Source organism: Somniosus microcephalus, chromosome 8 (genome assembly GCF_052327205.1).
Source record: "Somniosus microcephalus isolate GS21.2 chromosome 8, FLI_Smic_1.0, whole genome shotgun sequence".
Classification (NCBI taxonomy): domain Eukaryota; kingdom Metazoa; phylum Chordata; class Chondrichthyes; order Squaliformes; family Somniosidae; genus Somniosus; species Somniosus microcephalus.
This window is the reverse complement of record NC_140994.1, coordinates 153,263,464-153,286,647: the sequence shown is the minus strand read 5'-3', so window position 1 is coordinate 153,286,647 and position 23,184 is coordinate 153,263,464. Positions and strand designations below refer to the sequence as shown.

At 43.0% G+C, this 23,184-nt stretch overlaps 1 protein-coding gene across 5 annotated transcripts in view; it reads right to left on the bottom strand.

Moving 5' to 3' along the window:
* pdlim7 (PDZ and LIM domain 7) overlaps positions 1–23,184 on the bottom strand; it is a 166,629-nt gene that overhangs the window by 105,993 nt on the left and 37,452 nt on the right. For all 5 annotated transcript variants that reach the window (XM_085995255.1, XM_085995257.1, XM_085995259.1 and 2 more), the window contains exon 2: positions 20,809–20,960. In XM_085995255.1, the coding sequence (XP_085851381.1) occupies positions 20,809–20,960 (152 nt within the window). The remainder of the gene's footprint in view (positions 1–20,808; positions 20,961–23,184) is intronic.

Here is a 23,184-nt window from a genome sequence, read left to right as displayed (position 1 = left end):
TCTGTTCTGATAATGGACCGCAATTTGTGTCCGAAGAATTCAGGAAGTTCTTAAAAAACAATGGGGTTAAGCACTACACGTCCGCCCCATACCATCCCGCCACCAATGGATTGGCTGAAAGGTTTGTCCAGACCTTCAAGAAGGCCATAAAGGCCATGGGTAATAAAGACATAAATCTACAGCATAAGGTAGAAAACTTCTTGTTTGCATACAGGAATGCAACACATGTGGTTACAAACCAAACTCCTGCCATGATGTTTTTCAATAGAAGACTAAGATGCCGGCTGGATTTGATCAAGCCAAACATCAGAAGGGACGTAGAGAACCGGCAATTTCAAGGCATGAATGAAAGGCCAACTAGAACCTTCCAGATAGGTCAACAAGTTTTGGCCTGGGACTACCGTACCGAGAAATGGCAGCCTGGAACTATTTGCACACGACTAGGACCGCTGATGTATACCGTGGACATTGGAGAAAGCATAATAAGGCGCCATGCTGACCAGATCATAGAGTCATCCGAAAAGGGACAACCTACACCACAATTCTATACGCCTAATGATGAAGCAGAGATACCCATAGTATCTACCTCCGATCCGGTGATACTGGAACCAGGTGAACCAGACACTGGCATTCAAGCCGAATCGACCTTGCCAAAAGAAACTACTACACCACCGAGGCGTTATCCGGACCGAGTCAGGAAGCCTCCAGAGAGACAGACTTATAATTGATTAACTGCAGCAAATGTGTAGATTATTGTTCTTGTAAACATGTTAATTAATGATTACTTAAAATGTTATGTACTGGTTGTCTAAAAGGGGAGGAATTGTGGTGTATGTGCCTTTAAGAGCCCCTGTGTACTGTAATGCCGGTAGTGGCCACTCGGGCTATATAAGCCTGTATAGTGTCTTGTATCTTTTAGTTCACCTCCAGACTTTGTTCAGTAAACACCCGTTAAACCAGCTCCTGCATACCGTGTCTCCATTAACACACGGATACAACAGTACCTGCACAGAGTGGAAATAAACAGTGTTTTATTTGAGAATTTGGAAAGAGTGGGAATTCAGACAGGAGGCGGAAGGAGTTGCTGCTTTTTGCCTACACTAATTGCAGTGCTTTGTGTTACAGGTAGATATTTAATTTTATTACCCATAACTTAATCTAGATCAATTAAGTAGTCAAGAAACTAAACTGTAAACCAAGTTACTTAAATACAAATTTAATTAAATTTAACTAAATAGCACAAGTTCATATAGGGATGGCAGCGCAGGTGGTGTGCCTCAACTGCAGCATGTGGGAGTTTGTGGAGAGCATTGTAATCCCGGACAACCATGATTGCAGTAGGTGCCTGCATCTTGAGGAACTGCAGCTCAGAGTTGTTGAGATGGAGTCGGAGGTGCAGACATTGTGGTCATCAGGGAGGGGGAGACTTACCTGGACACTTTGATCCAGGAGGCAGTCACACCCCTTAGGTTAGGTAGTGGTATGGGTCCGGTTAGTGGTCAGGGACAGGAGGGTATGACTGCAACTCAGGTAGGTAAGGGGACCCCAGGAGAAGTGCTGGAGGAGCTTTGGCATGTGTCCTTATCCAACAGGTATGAGGTTCTTGCTGCCTGTGTGGATGAGGGAAAAGCCTGAAGGATGGATAAGCAAACTGACCATGAACCATGGCCATTCAAGTGGGGGGAAGTGAAAAGGAATATAGTTGTGGTAGGGGACAGTATAGCCAGAGTGAGGTAGTGAAAAGGAATGTAGTTGTGGTAGAGGACAGTATAGTCAGAGGGATAGATGCCGTTCTCTGCAGCCGTGACTGGGAGTTCCAAAGGTTGTGTTGCCTGCCTGGTGCCAAGGCTAAAGACATATCCTCGCAGCTGGAGAAGAACTTGGCGTGGGAAGGGGAGGATCCATTTGTCGTGCTCCACATAGGAACCAACAACATAGGTAGAACTAGGAATGAGGTTCTGCTGAGAGAGTTTGAGAAGTTGGAGTCCAAATTAAAAAGCCGAACCTCAAAGATAATAATCTCGATTGTTACCTGAGCCACATGCCAATTGGCATAGGGATAAGCAGATTAGAAGGTTAAATGCGTGGCTCAGAGAGTGGTGTGGGAGGCAGAGGTTTTGCTTCATGGGGCACTGGCACCAGTACTGGAGAAAAAGGGAGCTGTTCCGTTGGGACAGGCTGCACTTAAACCAGGCTAGAACCAGTGTCCTGGCAAATCGAATAACTAGGACAAGAGACAGGGCTTTAAACTAATGAAGTGGGGGGTGGGGGGGGGGGGGGGGAGGATTCAGGAAAGAGTAAATTTAAAAGCAGCAAGAGAAATGTCAAGGCTCTAGAGCAGAGTTTTGGGTAAAAGTAAGCAGAGTGGGTCAGGAAGGGACAGAGAGCTTAACAAAGGTAATAGGGCATCAGTGATCTAATAGCCATTAGAGAGACATGGGACTGGATTTTGTGAATGGAGAGAAGTTGGAGGCGGGACAGCTTCTTGTCATGTCAATACCCCGCCTCCATCCTCACCTGACCAACCAGAGGGATTTTCCCCTGATTGATCTTGTTAAGCCTGCCCTGTAGGCCAATTAGGGAGGAAGTCACCGACAGAGCACGTCACGTCAGACATGCTATCTGTCAAGACTTCTTGAAAGAAGAAATGTTAGCCTTTGACAGCTCTGTGAAGCTGTCAAACACTGACATTCTCTTTAGTTTGATGAGTCCTTGTGTTCAGGGCTCATCAAACCCTTCAAATTTGTAAATTTCACATGGTTGTTGGTACGGAAGTCCTGATCCACCGCGGCTGAAGGCTGTAGGAAGAAAACAAGGTAAGTGAACACTTTTTAAAACTTACTCACCGTGCATACTTACAACTCCACAATTACACCTATCACTCACCTCTACACCTTACTTCCAGGTGCCTCTGACCACCGCAGACCTCCTCCACGTCTTCTCCAAACTACGAGGTTGGGAAGCCTTCACCTGTGAAGGTAAAGTGGCACTAATCCCTTTTTCTGCCTGTTAACTACCTGTTAACAGGCAGTTAAAAGGATTAAATGCCTTTCCCACCTCCAGGAGACGGGACCTGAAGCTACAAATCTTCCCGCCTCCTGGCAAAAGGGCACCGAGAGCAAGTTTTGCAATCCGCCCCCACTTTCTCTGAATTTACCGGCTGTCCTGCCTCCATGCCCGCCTCCTTGGGGCTTGGAAAATCCAGCCCATGGTTGCAAAATGACCAAGGTTGGGAACTAAATAGTCCAGGATACTTAACTTTTAGACGAGATAGGCAAAGTGGAAAAGGAGATGGGGTAGCACTGATAATAAAGGATGGGATAAAGACAGTAGAGAGAAAGGATCTTAGCTCTGAAAATCAAGAAGTAGAATCAGTTTGGGTGGAGCTAAGAAACAGCAAGGGGCAGAAAACATTGGTGGGAGTTGTTTATAGGCCCCAAAACAGTAGTTGTAATGTAGGGCAGAGTATAAATCAGGAAATTAGAGGAGCATGTAACAAGGGTAACACAGTAATGATGGGGGACTTTAATCTACATATAGACTGGGCAAACCAAATTTGCAGTAATAGTGTGGAGAATGAATTCATGGAATGTATACAAGATAGTTTTCTAGATCAGTATGTTGAGGAACCAACTGGGGAACAGGCTATTTTAGATCTAGCATTGTGCAATGAGAAAGGGTTAATTAATAACCTTGTAGTAAAGGGGCCCTCAGGGAAGAGTGCCCATAATATGATAATATAAAATTCTAAGTTTGAAAGTGATTTATTTAAATCCGAAACTAAGGACTTAAATCTAAATAAAGCAAACTACATAGGTAAGAGGTAGATTGGGGAACTACATTAAAAAGGTAGACAAGCAATGGCTAGCATTTAAAGAATTAATACATAATTTACAACAAATATACATTCCTTTAAGGCACAAAAACCCCAAAGGAAAAGTGGTCCAACCGTGGCTAACAAGAGAAGTTAAAGATAGTATTAGATCAAAGGAAGAGGCTTATAATGTTGCCAAAAAGAGCAGTAAGCCGGAGGATTGGGAGGGTTTGAGAATTGAGCAAAGGAGGACCAAGAAATTGATAAAAGGGAAAATAGAATGAGAGTAAATTAGCGAGAGACATAAAAACAGACTGTAAAAGCTTTTATAAGTATGTAAAAAGGAAAAGATTAGCGAAAGTAGATGTGGGTCCCTTACAGGTTGAGACAGTAGAAATTTAAATGGGGAATAAGGAAATGGCAGAGAAATTAAACAAGTATTGTGTATTTGTCTTCATGGAAAAAGATGCAAAAAACTTCCCAGAAATAGTGGAGAACCAAGAGTCTAGCAAGAATGAGGAACTGAAAGAAATTAGTATTAAGTTAAAAAAAAAAATAGTACTGGAGAAATTAATGGGACTGGAAGCCGCTAAATCCCTTGGACCTGATGGCCTACATCTTAGGGTTTTGAAAGAGGTGGCTATAGAGATAGTGGATGCATTGGTTGTCATCTTCCAAAATTCCACTGATCCTAGAACGGTTCCCGTGGATTGGAAGGTAGCAAATGTAACCCCACTATTTAAGAAAGGAGGGAAGAGAGAAAATGGGGCACTACAGACCAGTTAGCCAGACATCAGTAGTAGAGAAAATGCTAGAATCGATTATTAAGGACGCGGTAACAGGGCACTTAGAAAATAATAATAGGATTGGGCAGAGTCAACACAGATTTATGAAATGGAGTTTTTTGAGGTTGTAACTAGAAGAATAGATAAGGGGAACCAGTGGATGTGGTGTATTTAGATTTTCAGAAGGCATTTGATAAAGTGCCACACAAGAGGTTATTAAAAAAATTTAGGGCTCATGGGATTAGGGGTAATATACTAGCATGGATTGAGGATTGGTTAACGGACAGCAAACAGAGAGTAGGAATAAACTAGTCATTTTAGGGTTGGCAGGCTGTAACTAGTGGGGTACCACTTGGGCCTCAGCTATTCCCATCTATATCAATGATTTGGATGAGGGGACCAAATGTAATATTTCCAAGTTTGCTGATGATACAAAGCTAGGTGGGAATGTAAGTTGTGAGGAGGATGCAAAGAGGCTTCAAGGGGATATAGACAGGCTAAGTGAGTGGGCAAGGACATGGCAAATGGAATATAAAGTGAAGAAATGTGAAGTTATCCAGTTTGGTAGGAAAAATAGAAAATCAGAGTATTTTTTAAATGGTGAGAGATTGGGAAATGTTGGTGTTCAGAGGCACCTGGGTATCCTTGTACACAAATCACTGAAGGTTGACATGCAGGTACAGTAAGCAATTAAGAAAGCAAATGGTATTGTTGGCTTTTATTATAAGAGGATTTGAGTACAAGAGTAAAGACGTCTTATTGCAATTATATAGGACCCTGGTGAGACCACACCTGGAGTATTGTGTACAGTTTTGGTCTCCTTAGCTAAGGAAGGATTTACTTGCCATAGAGGGAGTGCAACAAAGTTTCACCAGGCTGATTCCTGGGATGGGGGGGGGGGGGGGCGGTTATCCTATGAGGAGAGATTGAGTAGACTAGGCCTATATTCTCTGGAGTTTAGAAGAATGAGAGATGATCTCATTGAAACATACAAAATTCTTATAGGGCTTGACAAGGTTGATGCAGGGAAGATGTTTCCCCTGGCTGGGGTGTCTAGAACCAGGGGTCACAGTCTCAGAATAAGGAGTCGGCCATTTAGAACTGAGAGCAGGAGAAATTTCTTCACTCAAGGGTTGTGAACCTTTGGAATTCTCTACCCCAGAGGGCTGTGGAGGCTCAGTCTTCGAGAATATTCAAGACAGAGATCAATAGATTTTTTGATATTAAGGGAATCAAGGGATATGGAGATAGTGCAGGAAAGTGGAGTTGAGGTAGGTCAGACATGATCTTATTGAATGGTGGAGCAGGCTCGAGGGGCCAAATGGTCTGCTCCTGCTCCTATTTCATATGTTCTTATGTACCAAACAGTATAGTGTTCAATTCTTTCCAGTAGATTTTTGTTAGTTCATTCAAAGTAGTTCCTCCAGATGAAGGCATCAGCATTTGCTTTGACATTGCATTACTCTCAGAAGAAAGTCACACACTAAGTAATTGCAATCTTTATAGTCACCCTCTCTAGGCCACATGTGCATGGCTGAGTTCACAGAGCATGTATATTGCACATCCCAGATTTTCCTTCGCTCCACCACTGGCGGCTATGCCTTCAGCTGCCTAAGCCATAAAGCTCTGGAATTCCCTCCCTAAACCTCTATCTCTCCCTTCTCCTTTTAAGTCGCTCTTTAAAACCCATCTCTGACCAAGCTTTTGGTCACCTGTCCCAATAGCTTTTTGTGGGTTGGTATCAAATTTTGTCCGATTGCATTAAGGCCGTGGGTTCAAGTTGCACTCCAGAGACTTGAGAACAAAATTTAGGCCGAAACTCCAGTGCAGTACTGAGGGAATGCTACACTATTGGAGATGTCGTCTTTTAACGAGACGTTAAACAGTGGCCCCGTTTGCCCTTTCAGATGGACATAAAAGATCCCATGGCACTATTTGGAAGAGCAAGGGAGTTCTCCCCAATGTCCTGGCCAAAATCTAGCCCTCAACCAATATCACGAAAACAGATTATCTGGTTGTGATCTCATTGCTGTGTGTGGGACCTTGCTGGGCACAAATTGGCTGCCGTGTTTCCTACACTACAACAGTGACTATACTTCAAAAGTACTTCATTAGCTGTAAAGTGCATTGAGACGTCCCAAAGTTGTGAAGGGCACTATAGAAAACACAAGTTCTTCCACATAAATGCACACTTGCCAATCAGCAAGAGGCACACACACTTTCAGCAAAACAGTAGAGGTACCTTTCCAATTTCTTCACAACTCTCTTATCCCCCCCACCCCAACCACACATCTTCCTTGATGGTGGGGTGGGGGCAAGAGGTGGTCCTTAGCCTCCACTGGCACTTTCTTGCAGTGTAGAATGCAAACTATGTTCCTTTACTACAACACCAAATGCCAAAGCTACAACTTGCAACACTGCCTAATTCAGAACTTACTGAAACAAAGACAGTCAAAAGAAAAAGTGAACAAAATAAGCTTTAGTTAATTTTAAAACTCTTTAAAAAGAAAGCTCTGATTAGGAGACAAGGGAGATATTCCCGTTGCTCTACTGAAATCAGAACTACAGTCACCATTAATGCAATTCTATCAAAAAGGAATTGATCTATTATATGGTTTTATACACAGTGGGGTGATAAATATCCTCTTGTAGTTTAGACAGAGTTATCAAATCTGCTTTTAAATAGAAAGCCATAGAGCTAACACAAAAGCAAAATACTGCGGATGCTGGAAATCTGAAACAAAAAATACTGGAAATACTCAGCAGGCCAAGCAACATCTGTGGCGAGAGAAACAAAGTTAACGTTTCAGGTCGATGACCATTCATCAGAGCGACTTAGGCAGGTAAATAGGTTTTTTGAATGACATAGCACATTTAAAAAATTTAAAACGTGATTTTTAATAATACTATGGCTTGAACGTTCCTTTTTTTTTTAAGCCATACGAAAGGTTCGACGTCCAAGTTCAACAAATCTGGACCTTTTTTTCCATTATGCATTTGGCAGTCTTTCAACATTACGGTATTGGGCCCAAGAAAATGTACCAACCCTTCCTGAAAGTACAGAACAGATGTGTGTCTGCTATCAAATGGCTGGTCTTGTAATTCAAGCTAATCTTATTACCAAATTTGGGGTCCAACATGAACCCTATTTCAAGCTGTACAGGAAATTAAACTGGAAAGTGGTTGGGATGCCTTTTACTTAAAAAATGAAAACAAACTCCAATGTTGAAGCAATAAATTTGATTTCATTCTTCACTGCCCAAGTTGTTAAACCGCTTATGCTCCCTTATTTAGGGTGCTAAAGTTCCTAGAAGACACATTTTTCAAAGATTTTTGATCTGAATACAAGTACAAATGTAAGACATAAATCTTTCAAAGTTCTTTTTCGAAAAAGTGGATTCCCTGTGGTATTGCTCACTGATAATCCAAGACATAGGGACAAAGTGGAATAGATGGTGCATAATGGAGCACAGGATCAGGGAGGGCAGCAGGATACAACGTCAGAATTAAAAAATAGGGAAAGAGCAGGATGAATTTCATGTTATCTGGAAACTGGGAGTGGCTAATTCCAGGATTTGTAGCAGAGGTGTAGTTACTGCCACCAGTGCCAGGGTAGATGATGGCAAGAGTAGCAGGGTCAATTTTCTTACCTTCTCCATCCCAAAAAATGCAGAAATACATAGAGGGAATCCTTCATGAGAGAAGTTATTCTCCCAAACGTTCTACTCTCAAAACATTATCGTATGTTGCCTCTCTATAAATACTGAAATCTGCCCTGTATTTTCAGCATTTGCAATTTTCCTGTAATCCTTCTACAAAGTTATTAATATTGCCCAGAACTTCATGTCTCCATGGGTGAGTAAGCATGGGGTACTCACCCGTAGGCCCAATGGAAGTGCCGGTTTCCTGCATGCACTCGCATGCGTGGGAAACCGGCACTTCTGTTCCCCTGAAAGGAGGGGTTAAGAGGTCGAACGCGTGCGCAGGAGAGGCAGCCCGTGCGCATCGAACTTACTTTTTTTGTTGTTGCAGGTTTTCCCGGGAGGGTAAGTCTCCAGAAGTTACACATAAAAAGCATTTTTACAAGGTAAGTGGTGAATTAATTAAAATTAAAACATTTTTTCCACAGGTTTATTATTTTTAAATACTTTAAAGAAAGGTAAGTTTATTTTTAGCCCCGTTAGGAAATAAAATTATTTTTCAAAAATTTAAATTGTTTAAAATAGTTATTTCATGGAATTTATAGTTTATTTAAAAAATGTGATTTAAAAAAAAATTATTTGAAGATTTAGTGATGTTTTGGGGCTCATAGTATTTATAAGTTTGACAGCCCTTCCTGTCAAACTTATGAATGAAGCATTTATAGAAACATAGAAGATAGGAGTAGGCCATTCGGCCCTTCGAGCCTGCTCCGCCATTCAATGAGATCATGGCTGATCATCCAAATTCAGTACACTGTCCCTGCCTTCTCCCCATATCCCTTGATCCCTTTAGCCTTAAGAAACTCTTTCTTGAATATATTTAATGAACTGGCCTCCACCACCCTCTGTGGCAGAGAATTCCACAGGTTCACCACTCTCTGGGTGAAGAAATTCCTCCTCATTTCAGTCCTGAATGGCTTACCCCTTATCCTTAGACTATGACCCCTGGTTCTGGATTCCCCGGCCATCAGAAACCTCCTTCTTGCATCTAGTCTGTCCAGGCCTGACAGAATTTTATAGGTTTCGATGAGATCCCCTCTCAATCTTCTAAACTCCAGCGAGTATAAGCCCAATCGACACAATCTCTCCTCATACGTCATTCCTGCCATCCCTGCTCCGATTGGCTCCCCATGGCCCACATGATCCCAGGGGACGCATCGAACTAACTGCGCCCCTGGGACACGCAAGCTCTGCGCACCGGCAGTTGGAGCAGGCCCAGGATCGGAATTCCACGGGGGCCCACAGCTCAACGACCGGCGCGCAAGGTAAATGCAGGTCGGGGGCTTACACCCACGGGAAGCTCCCGACCTGAATTTCTGGGCCAATATTGTTTTTCCTCTCCCTTCCTGAAGAGGGGAGAAAGAAGCAGGTGGCGCTTCAAAACAGCTAGTGCTGTTGTTGTTGCTGGGGTTATTCTCCTTAGAGCAGAGAAGGCGAAGAGGAGATTTGATGGCGGTATTTAAAATAATAAATGGTTTAGATAGAGTAAAAAAGAGAAACTTTTTCTAATGACTGAAGGGTCGCTAACCAGAGGGCACAGAGTTATGGTGTTTGACAAAAGAACCAGAGGCGACATGAGGAAAACATTTTTTATGCAAAAACTGGTTAGGATTTGGAATGCACTGCCTGATCGAGTGGTGGATACAGATTCAATAGGAACCTTCAAAAGGGAATTAGAAAAATACTTGAAGGAGATAAAATTGCAGGGATATGGGGAAAGAGCGGGGGAGTGAAACTAACTGGATTGCTCTTCGAAAGAGCTGGCGCAGACTCGATGGGCCAAATGGCCTCCTTTTGTGCTGTACTATTCTATGATTCTGGCTTGTTCTGAATGGCCAATCTGGCTGCCAATCAAAAAAAAAAGTTATGCACCCCCCAACTCCAGGCATTAACAAAACTCAAAGGTGAATTCTTAAGGTGAATTCTGAGAGTTTTGTCCAAAGTGCTTGCACAGATTAACACTTGTGCATTCTGCAAGTTTGTTTGCTACCTGGTTGAGCCTCTTCATTCAGACTGAGGAGCCCTAGGGTACTTAGAGGGACTGGTGGCCAACAGAAAACTTCACAAAATATACGTAAAATTGTGTTCTTGTTAATTTTGTAATGTTCTTCTTTAGCTTGAAAACCTTCCTTTCAGAATAATGCTCCTTAGCTTACTGAGATGAGATGGCAGCCACAATTATTTTCAAAAAATACTGAACAATTTCATTCTTTTCTTTCTTCAATTATATAGATGACCATGTGCCAAGTTTCATTTTTGATGTAGCTTACATACTTCTGTAATAGTTCGCATTCCAGCTTGCTAATTGACCGTCATTATGTTCCTAACCACTCATTCATTGTTGTTACACAATCAGGTGTAAACATGACTTACTCTGCATATACAAACTCAGTCCATATAGCATGCACACCTTGTGGATCACATTTATCATACTGGTACCTGAATGAAAACTGGACCAGTGACGAATTACAGTCAATCAGGAGGTAATGCAGTCAAACAAACATGTTAAAAACAAGTAGATAAATTCCAATGATAAACTACAAAGGTTGTATGAAAATAGCCAATTCTGAATGACCAGTCAGCAAAACTCACCAATGGTAACAATTCTTTTAAAATAAAAATCCTTCGGCCACCATATTGCTTCTCCATTATGTTGAGAACACAAGACTGAAAAAGGTTCAGAACATAAATGAAAACACAATAAAAAAACATCTCCCAAGATATAAATGCCTCCAACTCTTTGTTGAAGCCTTTCCCGGTCTGAAAATGGTAGCATAGTGGTTATGTTTTTGGACAAGTAATCCAGAGGTCTGGACTATGATCCAGAAACATGAGTTCAAATCCCAGCATGGCAGCTGGGGAATTTAAATTCAGTTAATCAAATAAATTTGGAATAAAAAGCTAGTGTCAGTAATGGTGACCATGAAACTATCAGATAACGGTAAAAACCCATCTGGTTCACTAATGTCCTTTAGAGAAGGAAATCTGCCGTCCTTACCCGGTCTGGCCTATATGTGAATCCAGGCCCACAGCAATGTGGTTGACTCTTAACTGCCCTCTGAAATGGCCTAGCAAGCCACTCAGTTGTAACAAACCGCTACAAAAAATAATAATAAAACTGGACGGACCACCCGGCATCGACCTGGGCACTGGCTTCGGGGACACACAGCCCAGTTGACCCTGCAAAGTCCTCCTCACTAACATCTGGGGACTTGTGCCAAAATTGGCAGAGTTGTCCCACAGACTAGTCAAGCAACAGCCTGACATAGTCATACACTCAGAATCATACCTTTCAGCCAATGTCCCAAACTCCTCCATCACCATCCCTAGGTATGTCCTATCCCATTGGCAGGACAGACCTTCCAGAGGTGGCAGCACAGTTGTATACAGTCAGGAGGGAGTGGCCCTGGGAGTACTCAACATTGACTCTGGACCCCATGAAGTCTCATGGCTTCAGGTCAAGCATGGGCAAGGAAACCTCCTGCTGATTACCACCTACTGCCCTCCCTCAGCTGATGAATCTGTACTCATCCATGTTGAACACCACTTGGAAGAAGCACAGAGTAGCAAGGGCACAGAATGTACTCTGCGTGGGGGACTTCAATGTCCATCACCAAGAATGGCTCGGTAGCATCACTACTGACCGAGCCCTGAAGAACATAACTGTCAGTCTGGGCCTGCAGCAGGTGGTGAGAGAACCAACATGAGGGAAAAACCTACTTGACCTCATCCTCACCAATCTACCTGTCACAGATGCATCTGTCCAGGAGAGCATTGGTAGCAGTGACCACTGCAGAGTCAGTCATTGTGGAGAAGAAGCCCCATCTTCACAATGAAGACACCATCTATCGTGTTGTGTGGCACTATCACTGTGCTAAATGGGATAGATTCAGAACAGATCTAGAAACTCAAAACTGGGCATCCATGAGGCACTGTGGGCCATCAGCAGCAACAGAACTGTATTCCACCACAATCTGTAACCTCATGGCCTAGCATATCTCTCAATCTACCATTACCATCAAGCCAAGGACCAACTCTGGTTCACTGAGGAGTGCGGAAGAGCCTGCCAGGAGCAGCACCAGGCGTACCTAAAAATGAGGAACCAACCTGGGGAAGCTGCAACACAGGACTACATGCACACTAAACAGTGGAAGCAGCATGCTATACACAGAGCTAAGCAATCCCATTCAAAGATTCAGATCAATGCTCTGCAGTCCTGCCACATCCAGTCGTGAATGGTGGTGGACCATTAAACAACTAACGGAAGGAGGAGGCTCCATGAATATCCCCATCCTCAATGATGGTGGAGCCCAGCATATGAGTGCAAAATACAAGACTGAAGCATTTGCAACCATCTTCAGCCAGAAGTGCTGAGGCCCGTATTGGCCTCCTCCTGAGGTCCCCACCATCACAGAAGCCAGTCTTCAGCCAATTCAATTCACTCCACTTGAGATTGAGAAATGGCTGAGCGCACGGGATACAGCAAAGACCATGGGTCCCAACAACACCCCAGCTGTCGTACTGAAGACTTGTGCTTTAAAACTAGCCACGCCTCTAGCCAAGCTGTTTCAGGACAGCTACAACACTTGCATCTACCCAACAATGTGGAAAACTGCCCAGGTATTTCCTGTCCACAAAAATCAGGACAAACCCAACCCAGCCAATTACCGCCCCATCAGTCTACTCTCAATCATCAGCAAAGTGATGGAAGGTGTCAACGACAGTGCTGTCAAGTGACACTTACTCACCAATAACCTGCTCACTGATGCCCAGTTTGGGTTCCGCCAGGACCACTTGGCTCCAGACCTCACTACAGCCTTGGTCCAAACATGAACAAGAGAGCTGAATTCCAGAGGTAAGATGAGAGTGACTACCCTTGACATCAAGGCAGCATTTGACTGAGTGTGGCATCAAGGAACCCTAGTAAAACTGAAGTCAATGGGAATCAGGGGGAAAACTGCCCACTGGCTGGAGTCATACCCAGCACAAAAAGAAGATGGTTGTGGTGGTTGAAGGTCAATCATCTCAGCCCCAGGACATCGCTGCAGGAGTTCCTCAAGGCAGTATCTGAGGCCCAACCATCTTCAGCTGCTTCATCAATGACCTTCCCTCATCATAAGGTCAGAAGTGGGGATGTTTGCTGATGATTGCAGTGTTCAGTTCCATTCACAACTCCTCAGATAATGAAGCAGTCCATGCCCGCATGCAACAAGACCTGGACAACATTCATGCTTGTGCTGATAAGTGGCAAGTAACATTTGCGCCACACAAGTGCCAGGCAATGACTATCTCCAACAAGTGAGAGTTTAACCACCGCCCCTTGACATTCAATGGCATTACCATCACCGAATCCCCCACCATCAACATCCTGGGGGGTCACCATTGACCAGAAATTTAAACTGGACCTGCCACATAAATACTGTGGCTACAAGAGCAGGTCAAAAGCTGGGTATTCTGTGGCAAGTGTCTCACCTCCTGACTCCCCAAAGCCTTTCCACCATCTACAAGTCACAAGTCAGGAGTGTGATGGAATAATTTCCACTTGCTTGGATGAGTGCAGCTCCAACAACACAAGAAGCTCGACACCATCCAGGACAAAGCAGCCCGCTTGATCGGCACCCCATCTGCCACCTTAAACATTCACTCCCTCCACCATCTAGATGTGTACCATCTAGAAGATGCACTGCAGCAACTCACCAAGACTTCTTCGGCAGCACCTCCCACACCCACAACCTCTACCATCTAGAAAGACAAGGGCAGCAGGTGCATGGGAACACCATCACCTGCAAGTTCCCCTGCAAGTCACACACCATCCGGACTTGGAAATATCTCGCCATTTCTTCGTCGTCACTGGGTCAAAATCCTGGCACTTCCTCCCTAACAGCACTGTGGGAGCACCTTCACCACACGGGCTGCAGCGGTTCAAGAAGGCTGCTCACCACCACCTTCTCAAGGGCAACTAGGGATGGGCAATAAATGCTGGCCTTGCCAGCACACCTACATACCAGGAATGAAAAAAAATGCCAAAGGTTTCCAGAGGCATCATTCTCTGCTGAAGGTAGCAGATTTCGACTCCTAGAATCTAGAAACTTTCAATTTTTGCTCACCATACAGAGAATACTAGGACTTGGTTTTAAATCCATCATATCCTGTACTTCTCGGTAATGATAGAAAATGACTTTACACCAAAGTGGTTTCCCAGGGGATTGGGAATTCAGTAGTGAAAGCAACTCAAATTGATCAAAAACAAGGCAAAGAAGGAGCTTAATTTTTTTTCCAGGGTAAGTTTCAAAGCAAAAATTACATACTTTGTACTAGCTGATCTCTTGCAACTATATTTGGCAACTATAGCGAGCGCCAAATACAGGGTGGAGGAGAAAACCATCAACAGGGGTGGGACTCATGGGAGAACAACTTGGACTGGAGCAGCTCCATTTATTTTTAGTGTTTATCACAGAACTCAAAACAACCAGGCAAAAGAAACTATTCATGAAGTGGAAAGTTCTGGAAGGCTCTTGGCATTTAAGTGAATTTTGATAAAGAAGGATAGCTACAATTTAGCTTTGAGTTTTATACATTTCTTTGATAATTCTATAAAAAAGCAATCTAGACAACTGAACAGTAAAGGTTAAAAGCAGCTCCCCATATTACATTAAGATTTAATTAGGCACCTGTAGTGGATAAAGAAAGCATTACTTTCTAGGAGTGATAGACAGTCACCTTACCTTTGAAAACTCTTGTATTGACAGGGTTGTTTTGTAATTTTGTAGTGCCAATTTGACATTGATTCTGTATCACATAGATAAAGATGTCTATTTCACACAATTGCCAACATCCCAGTGGAGCATTTATACCATAGTAATTCTGGAAAAACTCCTTTAGCCATCTCAGAGCTTGGAATACACAATATAAATTGAGGCTATTACACTCTGGACATACTTAACAACCTCTAAAGCTGCTTTTTGTCTTCTTTGCCCTGACTTTACCTCACCTTTGTCCTCTTCGCCTTAAAGTATTACATTCATAAGTTGTTTGGCTTAATGCAAGTCCCGTTTTCAGATTTGTCAGCACTCCTTTCACGAGTCTCCAATAAATTGTTTTCACAATTCATTTGCAACAAATCACAGTGAAGGCGGTTTGAAAAGGTTAAATGGACAGGTGTGGCTTCCATACAATTCAAACTTCAAAATTTACTCAAATGCTCAAGGGAAATCTAGAATGTAGTTTGTGTTTCCAAAAATAGATTGGATACATTTCAATGAAACAATTAAATGAGAACTATATAAACTTAAAGCTTGTATCAATAATTCTTTAAGTAGCATTCTCTTCAATAAAGGTCATGTTCTGTTCTATTCAGTTGTGCAGTAATAATTCTTTACAATCATTTGAACTGAAGTATTAGGAACTGGAAAAGTAGAAAACAAATTTCGATTGGCCAAATGAAAAGTTAATTAATTTCTACCAACATTGGAAGCTTTGATCCTGATGGCTGAGTTAGTAAATGGGGGGTGATATTGTACCACTGAGATCATCTCTGGTCTGCTGTCAGTGCTATAACTGGCCTTGGGTGTCCCAGATTGGGGAGGGGGCAGGGAAAGAGGATGGAAAAACAAAAATGAATGGCCAGCACATGAAGACAGAAGCAGGCTCGAGTGTGGTGGTCCCTGTGGTCAAATCAGCTACCTATACTTCCTGTCCACATGGCCAAATCTAGGATGGTCATTTCAACAAAGGACTGAGGAGCTTCTGGTATCAATACCCCATAATCAGCAATCTGTAGGAGGAGAACAGTCCAGGTAAACATCTGGGGTAAAGCAGAAATGCATTGGCAGTTACATCACGATGCTTTCTTTCTTGTGCTTCAGCTGTATTCTATTCTATGATATATAAAGGGTTCGACAACCTCGAGCTGACAACACAAGATAGAACACGATCAACCAGCTTTCAGGTCTTCACCTGCAAATCTACATCTGGCTTTCACCGGTGTTTCTTTAGATTAAAAAAAAAAGAAAACTTTCACGTTGGGCAGAAGTCCCTTGTATTCTGTACAATAATGTCAATGACCTCATCATAGAAATATGCTAAAAAAAACACCTCCACAGGGGTGTGTGTAGCTTACAATTTTAGAAACTTTATTAAACATCCAGTTGTAGATTTGCAGCTGAAATTACACAGAACATGTTCATAGTGGAACAAGCACAATTTATTTTCAGAATCAGTTACTAAACCTATGACTATAGGTGAACTGCTGGGCTAATATGATGGACTGAATTTTAATGCGGAAGGTGGGTTGGGGACTCCGAGGTGATCGGGAAATCCAGGAGAATGGGTTTCCCGCAGGCCCTGTTGATTTTAACAGGGAATGGGAGGAGCACAGGGAGGGTTGGGGTATCAGCACTGATCGACAGCCAGAGGAGTGGGGAGGGGGCACTTTGTGGTGGGGATTGGTGGCCTGAGTTTGGGGGTGGGAGGGGGATGGTGCGGGGGAGAGTTCAGAGTCTGAGGGGGTCTACGATTGCAGGGGCTGAGTTAGGCAGGGAGCCTGAATCCAGGAGGTAAGTGTAAAGACACTTGCCTCCTAGATCCAGCAGTCCTCCTCTTGCATTAGCTGGCGGGTTTCACGAGGTGTGCAAAACCCAACCAGCTAAAGTTAAATACAAATGCAGCATAAAGCATAGGCTTACAGCCTCATTATAATATTTAATTAGATGACCCGCCTTTTGGCAGTGGATTGGCTGCCCGCCCTGTCAAAACCAGGTTGGAGGTGGGTTCTGGTTGAGATTCAGGTTTTTAAGACTTTAACTACCCACACGCCCCCAACCCACCCTTTTTTTTTTAAGGTTAAAATTCCCCCTAAATGCATTGGTCCAGTCTAAAAATAATTTCTACTAAGTAGATTAAAAGTACCTTTAATACCTAATTTTCTATGCACTTGCCACAAAAACAGGTGCTTCATATTTAAACATCTAGGCCCAGAAATTTGGGTCGGGGGCTTCCCGCGGGTGCAAGCCTCCGACCTGCACTTACCTAGTGCGCCGGCCGTTGTGCTGTGGGCCCGCATGGGATTCCGATCCTGGGCCTCCTCCAACTGCCAGCGCGCAGTGCTTGCGTATCCCAGGGGTGCAGTTAGTTCGAAGCGTCCCCTGGGATCACGTGGGCCATGGAGAGCCAATGGTAGCAGGGAATCTGTATTCATAGATTTCACAGGAAGACCTGTCAAATTTATGAATAGAGTTCAGCCCCAAAACATAAATAAAACTTCAAATAATTTTTTTTTTAAAAATCACATTTTTAAAATAACTATAAATTACATAAAATAACTATTTTAAACAATAATTTATATTTTTGAAAAAATTAATTACAGTTTCTAACAGGGCTAAAAATAAACTTACCTTTCTTTAAAGTATTTAAAAATAATAAACCTGTGGAAAAAATGTTTTAATTTTACTTCATTCACCACTTACCTTGTTAAAAGCAGGCCTTGCGACTGCTTTTTAAAAGCGTAGCTCCTGGAGACTTACCCTCTCGGAGAAACCAGCAAAAAAAACTGGAAGTTCCAGGCGTACGCGCTGCCTCTCCAGCGCACACGTTCGACTTGTGAACCCCTTCCTTTAAGGAAACGGAAGTTCCGGTTTCCCGCGCATGCGCAGTGCATGCATGAAACCGGCACTTTCGTTGGGCCTACGCATGAGTACCCAGCGCGTACTCACCGGTGGGGAGCCAAAGTTCTGGCCCTATATAATTTTTGTAGTTTGGCCAGAAACTGCACAATTGTAATTCTAGTTTTCTGTTGAAAATTGTTATTAAACATTAAAGAGTATTACTTGAAATGCTCCTTTAACCCAAAAATGTGGGAGAAGTTTGCAGGATAAATCAATTTAAATAATCAAACTATGGCCAAAAAGCTTGGATAAGCAATTTGTTCTGAAACAAAAGTTCCCACCCATGGAGGTTACGAGTCTCAAAGATGTCCCATACCACACTCGACATTCTGTCACTGGCTCCAGTCCCCAGATGTGCAATAACATGACATCAGAGGTTGATTACAATTTAATTCAGTTATCTCGCCCCATAAAATTGAAATTGTCAATCCCACAGGGGCCACTTGTGTGAGGGTCATACATTTTACCAATGTAATGATCAGGTAGTACAGCATCAGAAACTTAAAAGAAATTGTTAAAATTTCTGTTTCAAGAATATCAATAAAAAAGCCAGGAACATGGCTAAAGGCAAACAATTTCTCACACCCAACTTCCTCCCCCAAGTTTCTGCCTCCTTTCCTGAAGGCATGGATGCCTTGGTGGGAATTGTGCCCAAATAGCTGTGGCTAATATCCCCCCCTTGGCAACACCTCATGGCAAGGGGGCAGCAGCAGTTTTTCTTCTAATATATAGCACCGACCATATTTGAAACAGGAGTGCTGGTGATCTGTATAGCTCACTGCTCATTAGCTAAACTCACTGGAGCCATCAGAGGAACCTGAAACTACTTTGGAGCCATGGCTGAACACTTGGGACAGAATTTTCGGAGGTAAGAGTAGAGACGTGGGGGGAAAGTGAAAGTTGAAAAAATCTGAACCCCGACCCGCCTACTTTCACCCTTCATTTAGGCGGGACGGGGTGGGGGGGGACGGGCAGACTGCCAACCTGCTGCCAACAGGCAGGTTGGCCATTTACATATGATAATGAGGCCTGAAGCCTCTACTTCAACCTGCTTTGCAGGTTTTACTGCAGGTGACCGGGGATCACGGGGCTGCAACAAGGCTGCCCCCCGCCCAGCACTTACCTGCTGCTGCGGCCTCCTTCTCGGAGTTCCCCACACAAATGGAAGCCAGCCTGTCAACCAGGCTGACTTCTGGGCGGGGAACCCGCCCCGGATGTCGCACTCCACAGTGTGCCGGGAAACCCAACCTTCCAGGTTTCCCGCCATCTCCCGGGTCCCCCCACACCGTGCAGGTGGGACCCAAGAAAATCCAGTCCTTATTTTCTCTGGCCAATCTTTTTCAGAAGTTCTTACTTTTCTTCAAGATTATTCCACTCCATACCAAATTAGTTTAGAGAGCTCCCTAGTATAAGCAGTTTGTCGCCCTTTCCATTCTGGAAGTATGTAGCCAGTACATTTCATACTTCATGTTTGTGCCGGCTCTTTGGTAGAGTTATCCAATTAAATGCACTCCCCTGCTCTTTCCCCATAGCCCTGTATATTTTTTTCCCTTCAAGAATTTATCCAATTGTCTTTTGACTGTTGCTACTGAATCTGGTTCCACCACCCTTTCAGGCAGTGCATTCCAGATCACAACAACTCGCTGTGTAAAAAAATGTTTTCTCATGTCCCCTCTGGTTCTTTTGCCAATCACCTTAAATCTGTGTCCTCTGGTTACTGACCCTTCTGCCACTGGACAGTTTCTCCTTATTTACACTATCAAAACCACTGTTTTGAACACCACTATCAAATTTCCTCTTAACCTTCTCTGCTCCAAAGAGAACAACCCCAGCTTTTGCAGTCTCTCCACAAACTCAAGTCCCTCATCCCTGGTACCATTCTAGTAAATCTCCTCTGCACCCTCTCCAAGACCTTGACATCCTTCCTAAAGTGTGGTGCCCAGAATTGGACACAATACTTCAGTGAGGCCTAACCAGTATTTCAGAAAAGGTTTAGTATAACTTCCTTACTTTTGTACTTTATGCCTCTATTAATAAAGCCAAGGATCCCAAATGTGCACCTTCTCAACTTGTCCTGCCTCCTTAAGATTTGTGTACATACACACCGAGGTCTCTCTGTTCCTACACCCCCTTTAAAATTGTACCATTTAGTTCATATTGCCTCTCCTCATTCTTCCTACCAAAATGTGTCGCTTTTAGTCCCTTAAAATAATTCAAGCACAGAACAAAAATATGAATCACCTCAAAACCACTTCAGTTACAAAATGAGGTACTGGAAATCTTGTGGCAGACAAGAAGAAAGCAACATCAGTGTTTGTGGCCATTATCTTCACCCCTGCTGCTTTACGATTAGAAGGACAATAGAGAGTAATTTTTCAAACACTACTATAGAATGCAGTACAACAAAACACACAAGCATGAAAACATCTTTAAGTAACAGAGTACTTCAAAATATTTGCCTGCAACAATGTTGAAATAAATATGAATTGTGAAGCATAAATATATCCACTAAGCAACACAGCCACCCCCCACCCCCATCCCAAACTTTTTGGTCAGAATTCAATGGAAAAGGACTTGAGCTATCTAGTTCATGCAATGTACTATCTTATAACTCCTCCACATTTTGAGTAGAGGAACGCAAACAATCTTTGTTCTCCACTATAAATATAAAAAACTGAGTCATTCATCATATACCACATGACATACTTCACATCAAATTACAATTATCTCAGTTTGCAGCCGGGCCACAGGATTAAACTAGGAAGCAGCCATTCTTACATCAGCACCATTGTATTTATGAAGGTTATAAGTCACATTCCCCCATCCATGTTCTCCTTTAAACTTACTTCCCCAGGGAAAGAGTCAGGAATCCTACACAGGCCTTGATTTTGTTCTGCGCTTCCAGATGAGTCATTCCTTCAGTATTTTCACCATCGATGGACAGCACAGTATCCCCTAGTCCAACATTCGCTAGGTCTGCCTTACCACCCGGTGTAACCTGCAGCAGAAACATACAATTTTGATGTTTTAGTACAGCCTAAACAAAGCCTTTTAAGATCAATAGTGAATATACCATTTGTGTATGCCTGTACGATCAAATACATTTTGTACAAGCTTCCCAAGGATTTAATTATACACACTGAAGTTATTTCAATATTCCATATCCTCCAGAATTTTATTGAAAGCAAGCCATCTTTGACAGGCTTATACATTGGCTCACTTTATAAGATATGGTGGTTGAGTTGATAAAGGAGCTCTGTCTTACTTCATGTTATAAATTCCATGGGGGTTCTTCATTCTCCTGCTGTAACTTTGTAGGAACCTCAGAAAAACTGCTTAAATATCCATTTTCAGCTGTTTTACACTGTTTCTCTGGGGGGGGGGAGGAGGGGGCAGGGGGGCGGTTCCAGTGATCTCCAACTGAAGTTATGGGGGCAGAATGGTAGAACCCATGAAAATTCAGGGTTGCTGTTTTTGTCTGGATGCTTGGGTTAAAATAATATACAAGTGGGAATATACACATTAGTGAGGCCTTTCAAACCCTATCTATCTCTGGGAGGGAGTCATTACATCTTAATTATCTCCCATCTTTGAAATGTTAGACATAATGAAAAGTTTGCAAGTGCACATTAAGTATAGTTTGGGAGACCAAGTACAGTAATTTGATATGTAATTCAAATGTTATAATAAAAGCATTTCAAATGCTGAAAAAACAGTCCACTCTGTCTGGAAAAGGTAAAAATTGGTTAAAACATGTTTACATGCAAAGTGTAAAATGACTGCTTTGATCTGGCATGTGGAAAACTCGCTGGGAGTGTATTTATGCTGCTGCCTTTCCTCACCCTGGAGTGCCCATACCCGTTTCCACATCGCAGTGGAAAGGTGCCACTGCATGGAACACAGACGGCCGCTACATTAATCAAAAATCAGATTGAGAAATGACTCAATATTTCAGACATTGTGCAAGTACTGTAATGTTGATTTCGGCTGTATTCCTTTCGATTCTTTGCAGTTCTAAATCTTAAAATTAGCTCTATTTTGAAGGATATGGTCTGACAGTGACCATTTCTTTCTTTTGGAATGGCAGGTGCGCACGGTGGAGAGCCAGTGTAACCTCCAGTGTGAAATATCACAGTAAATGGAAAACAGCTAATCCAGTGGCACATTGTAGCAATGAGAGCCTGAATTGTAAATATTACTTTGTCTACTCTTAGCAACTTGAGGATGACCGTCATGGTTCAAGATTTTTTGACCATTTTTTGCAGAAAGGACTTGGGCGGGGTGGGGGGGGATGAAGTTTTATTGCATAATGTATTTCTGCAAGTAAAACAAACAAAAGGGGTGAGGAGAGAGTAGGTAGTTAGTGTATTAATGAGCTACTGTTAAGAGTTCATGTCTGCTGTGGATACCTTCTTAGAGGAAACCAATAGCGATGAATCCAAGTGGCCTGAGCAGATTTTATGAAATCTGGCTTACAATACCCTGTATCAATTATATGATAGTAGGGCTCAGGGATGTAACAATCACACCCCCTTATGACCTAAACTGGATATCCGTGTCTTTCACGCACGTATTTCTTCAAACTCTCCAAAGGTGGACTGGGTTAACACTGGTGAGGCAAGACTTAGTTTGAAACACCAAGCTGCTCAATTCCACAGTAAGATGAATGTACAGAGCAATAGTTAGGATTAGATTCACTGTTTGATGAATACAAATTATCTTCATGTAATATTATGATGAAAATAATGTAAATGCTGTGCTAGCTTACTTCAGCGAGTCATCTTGCTTGATTTAAAACAGAATTCCTCTGCATGCTGCCGTTTTGAGCCTGCATTTTCTGGGGTCTTTCTGGCTAAGCTGCTGGTTCTGTTGCAACCCTGCTTTATTCTCGATTGCTCAGAGTAAAAAAAGGCCAACAAAATGGGTACAAGGGGTTTATGAATTATGGAGACAAGCCACTGAATTGATTATTTACAGTCAATGAGGAACCAACCTCAAGGTTAGCTCATTAGCATATGAATATATTGGCCGGAATTTTGCCGGCGCTCAGGGGACGGGTCATCCAGCAAAAATGGCAAAGATTGACAGCGGGTTGGAAACCCACTGTCGGGGGCCCCGATTTGCGCATGGACCCGACACCTAGCAGCGGGAATGGGATGATAACAACTTGTCAACGAGCAGTTAAGTGGCTAACAGACAGTTAAGAGGCTTTTTGCAATTTT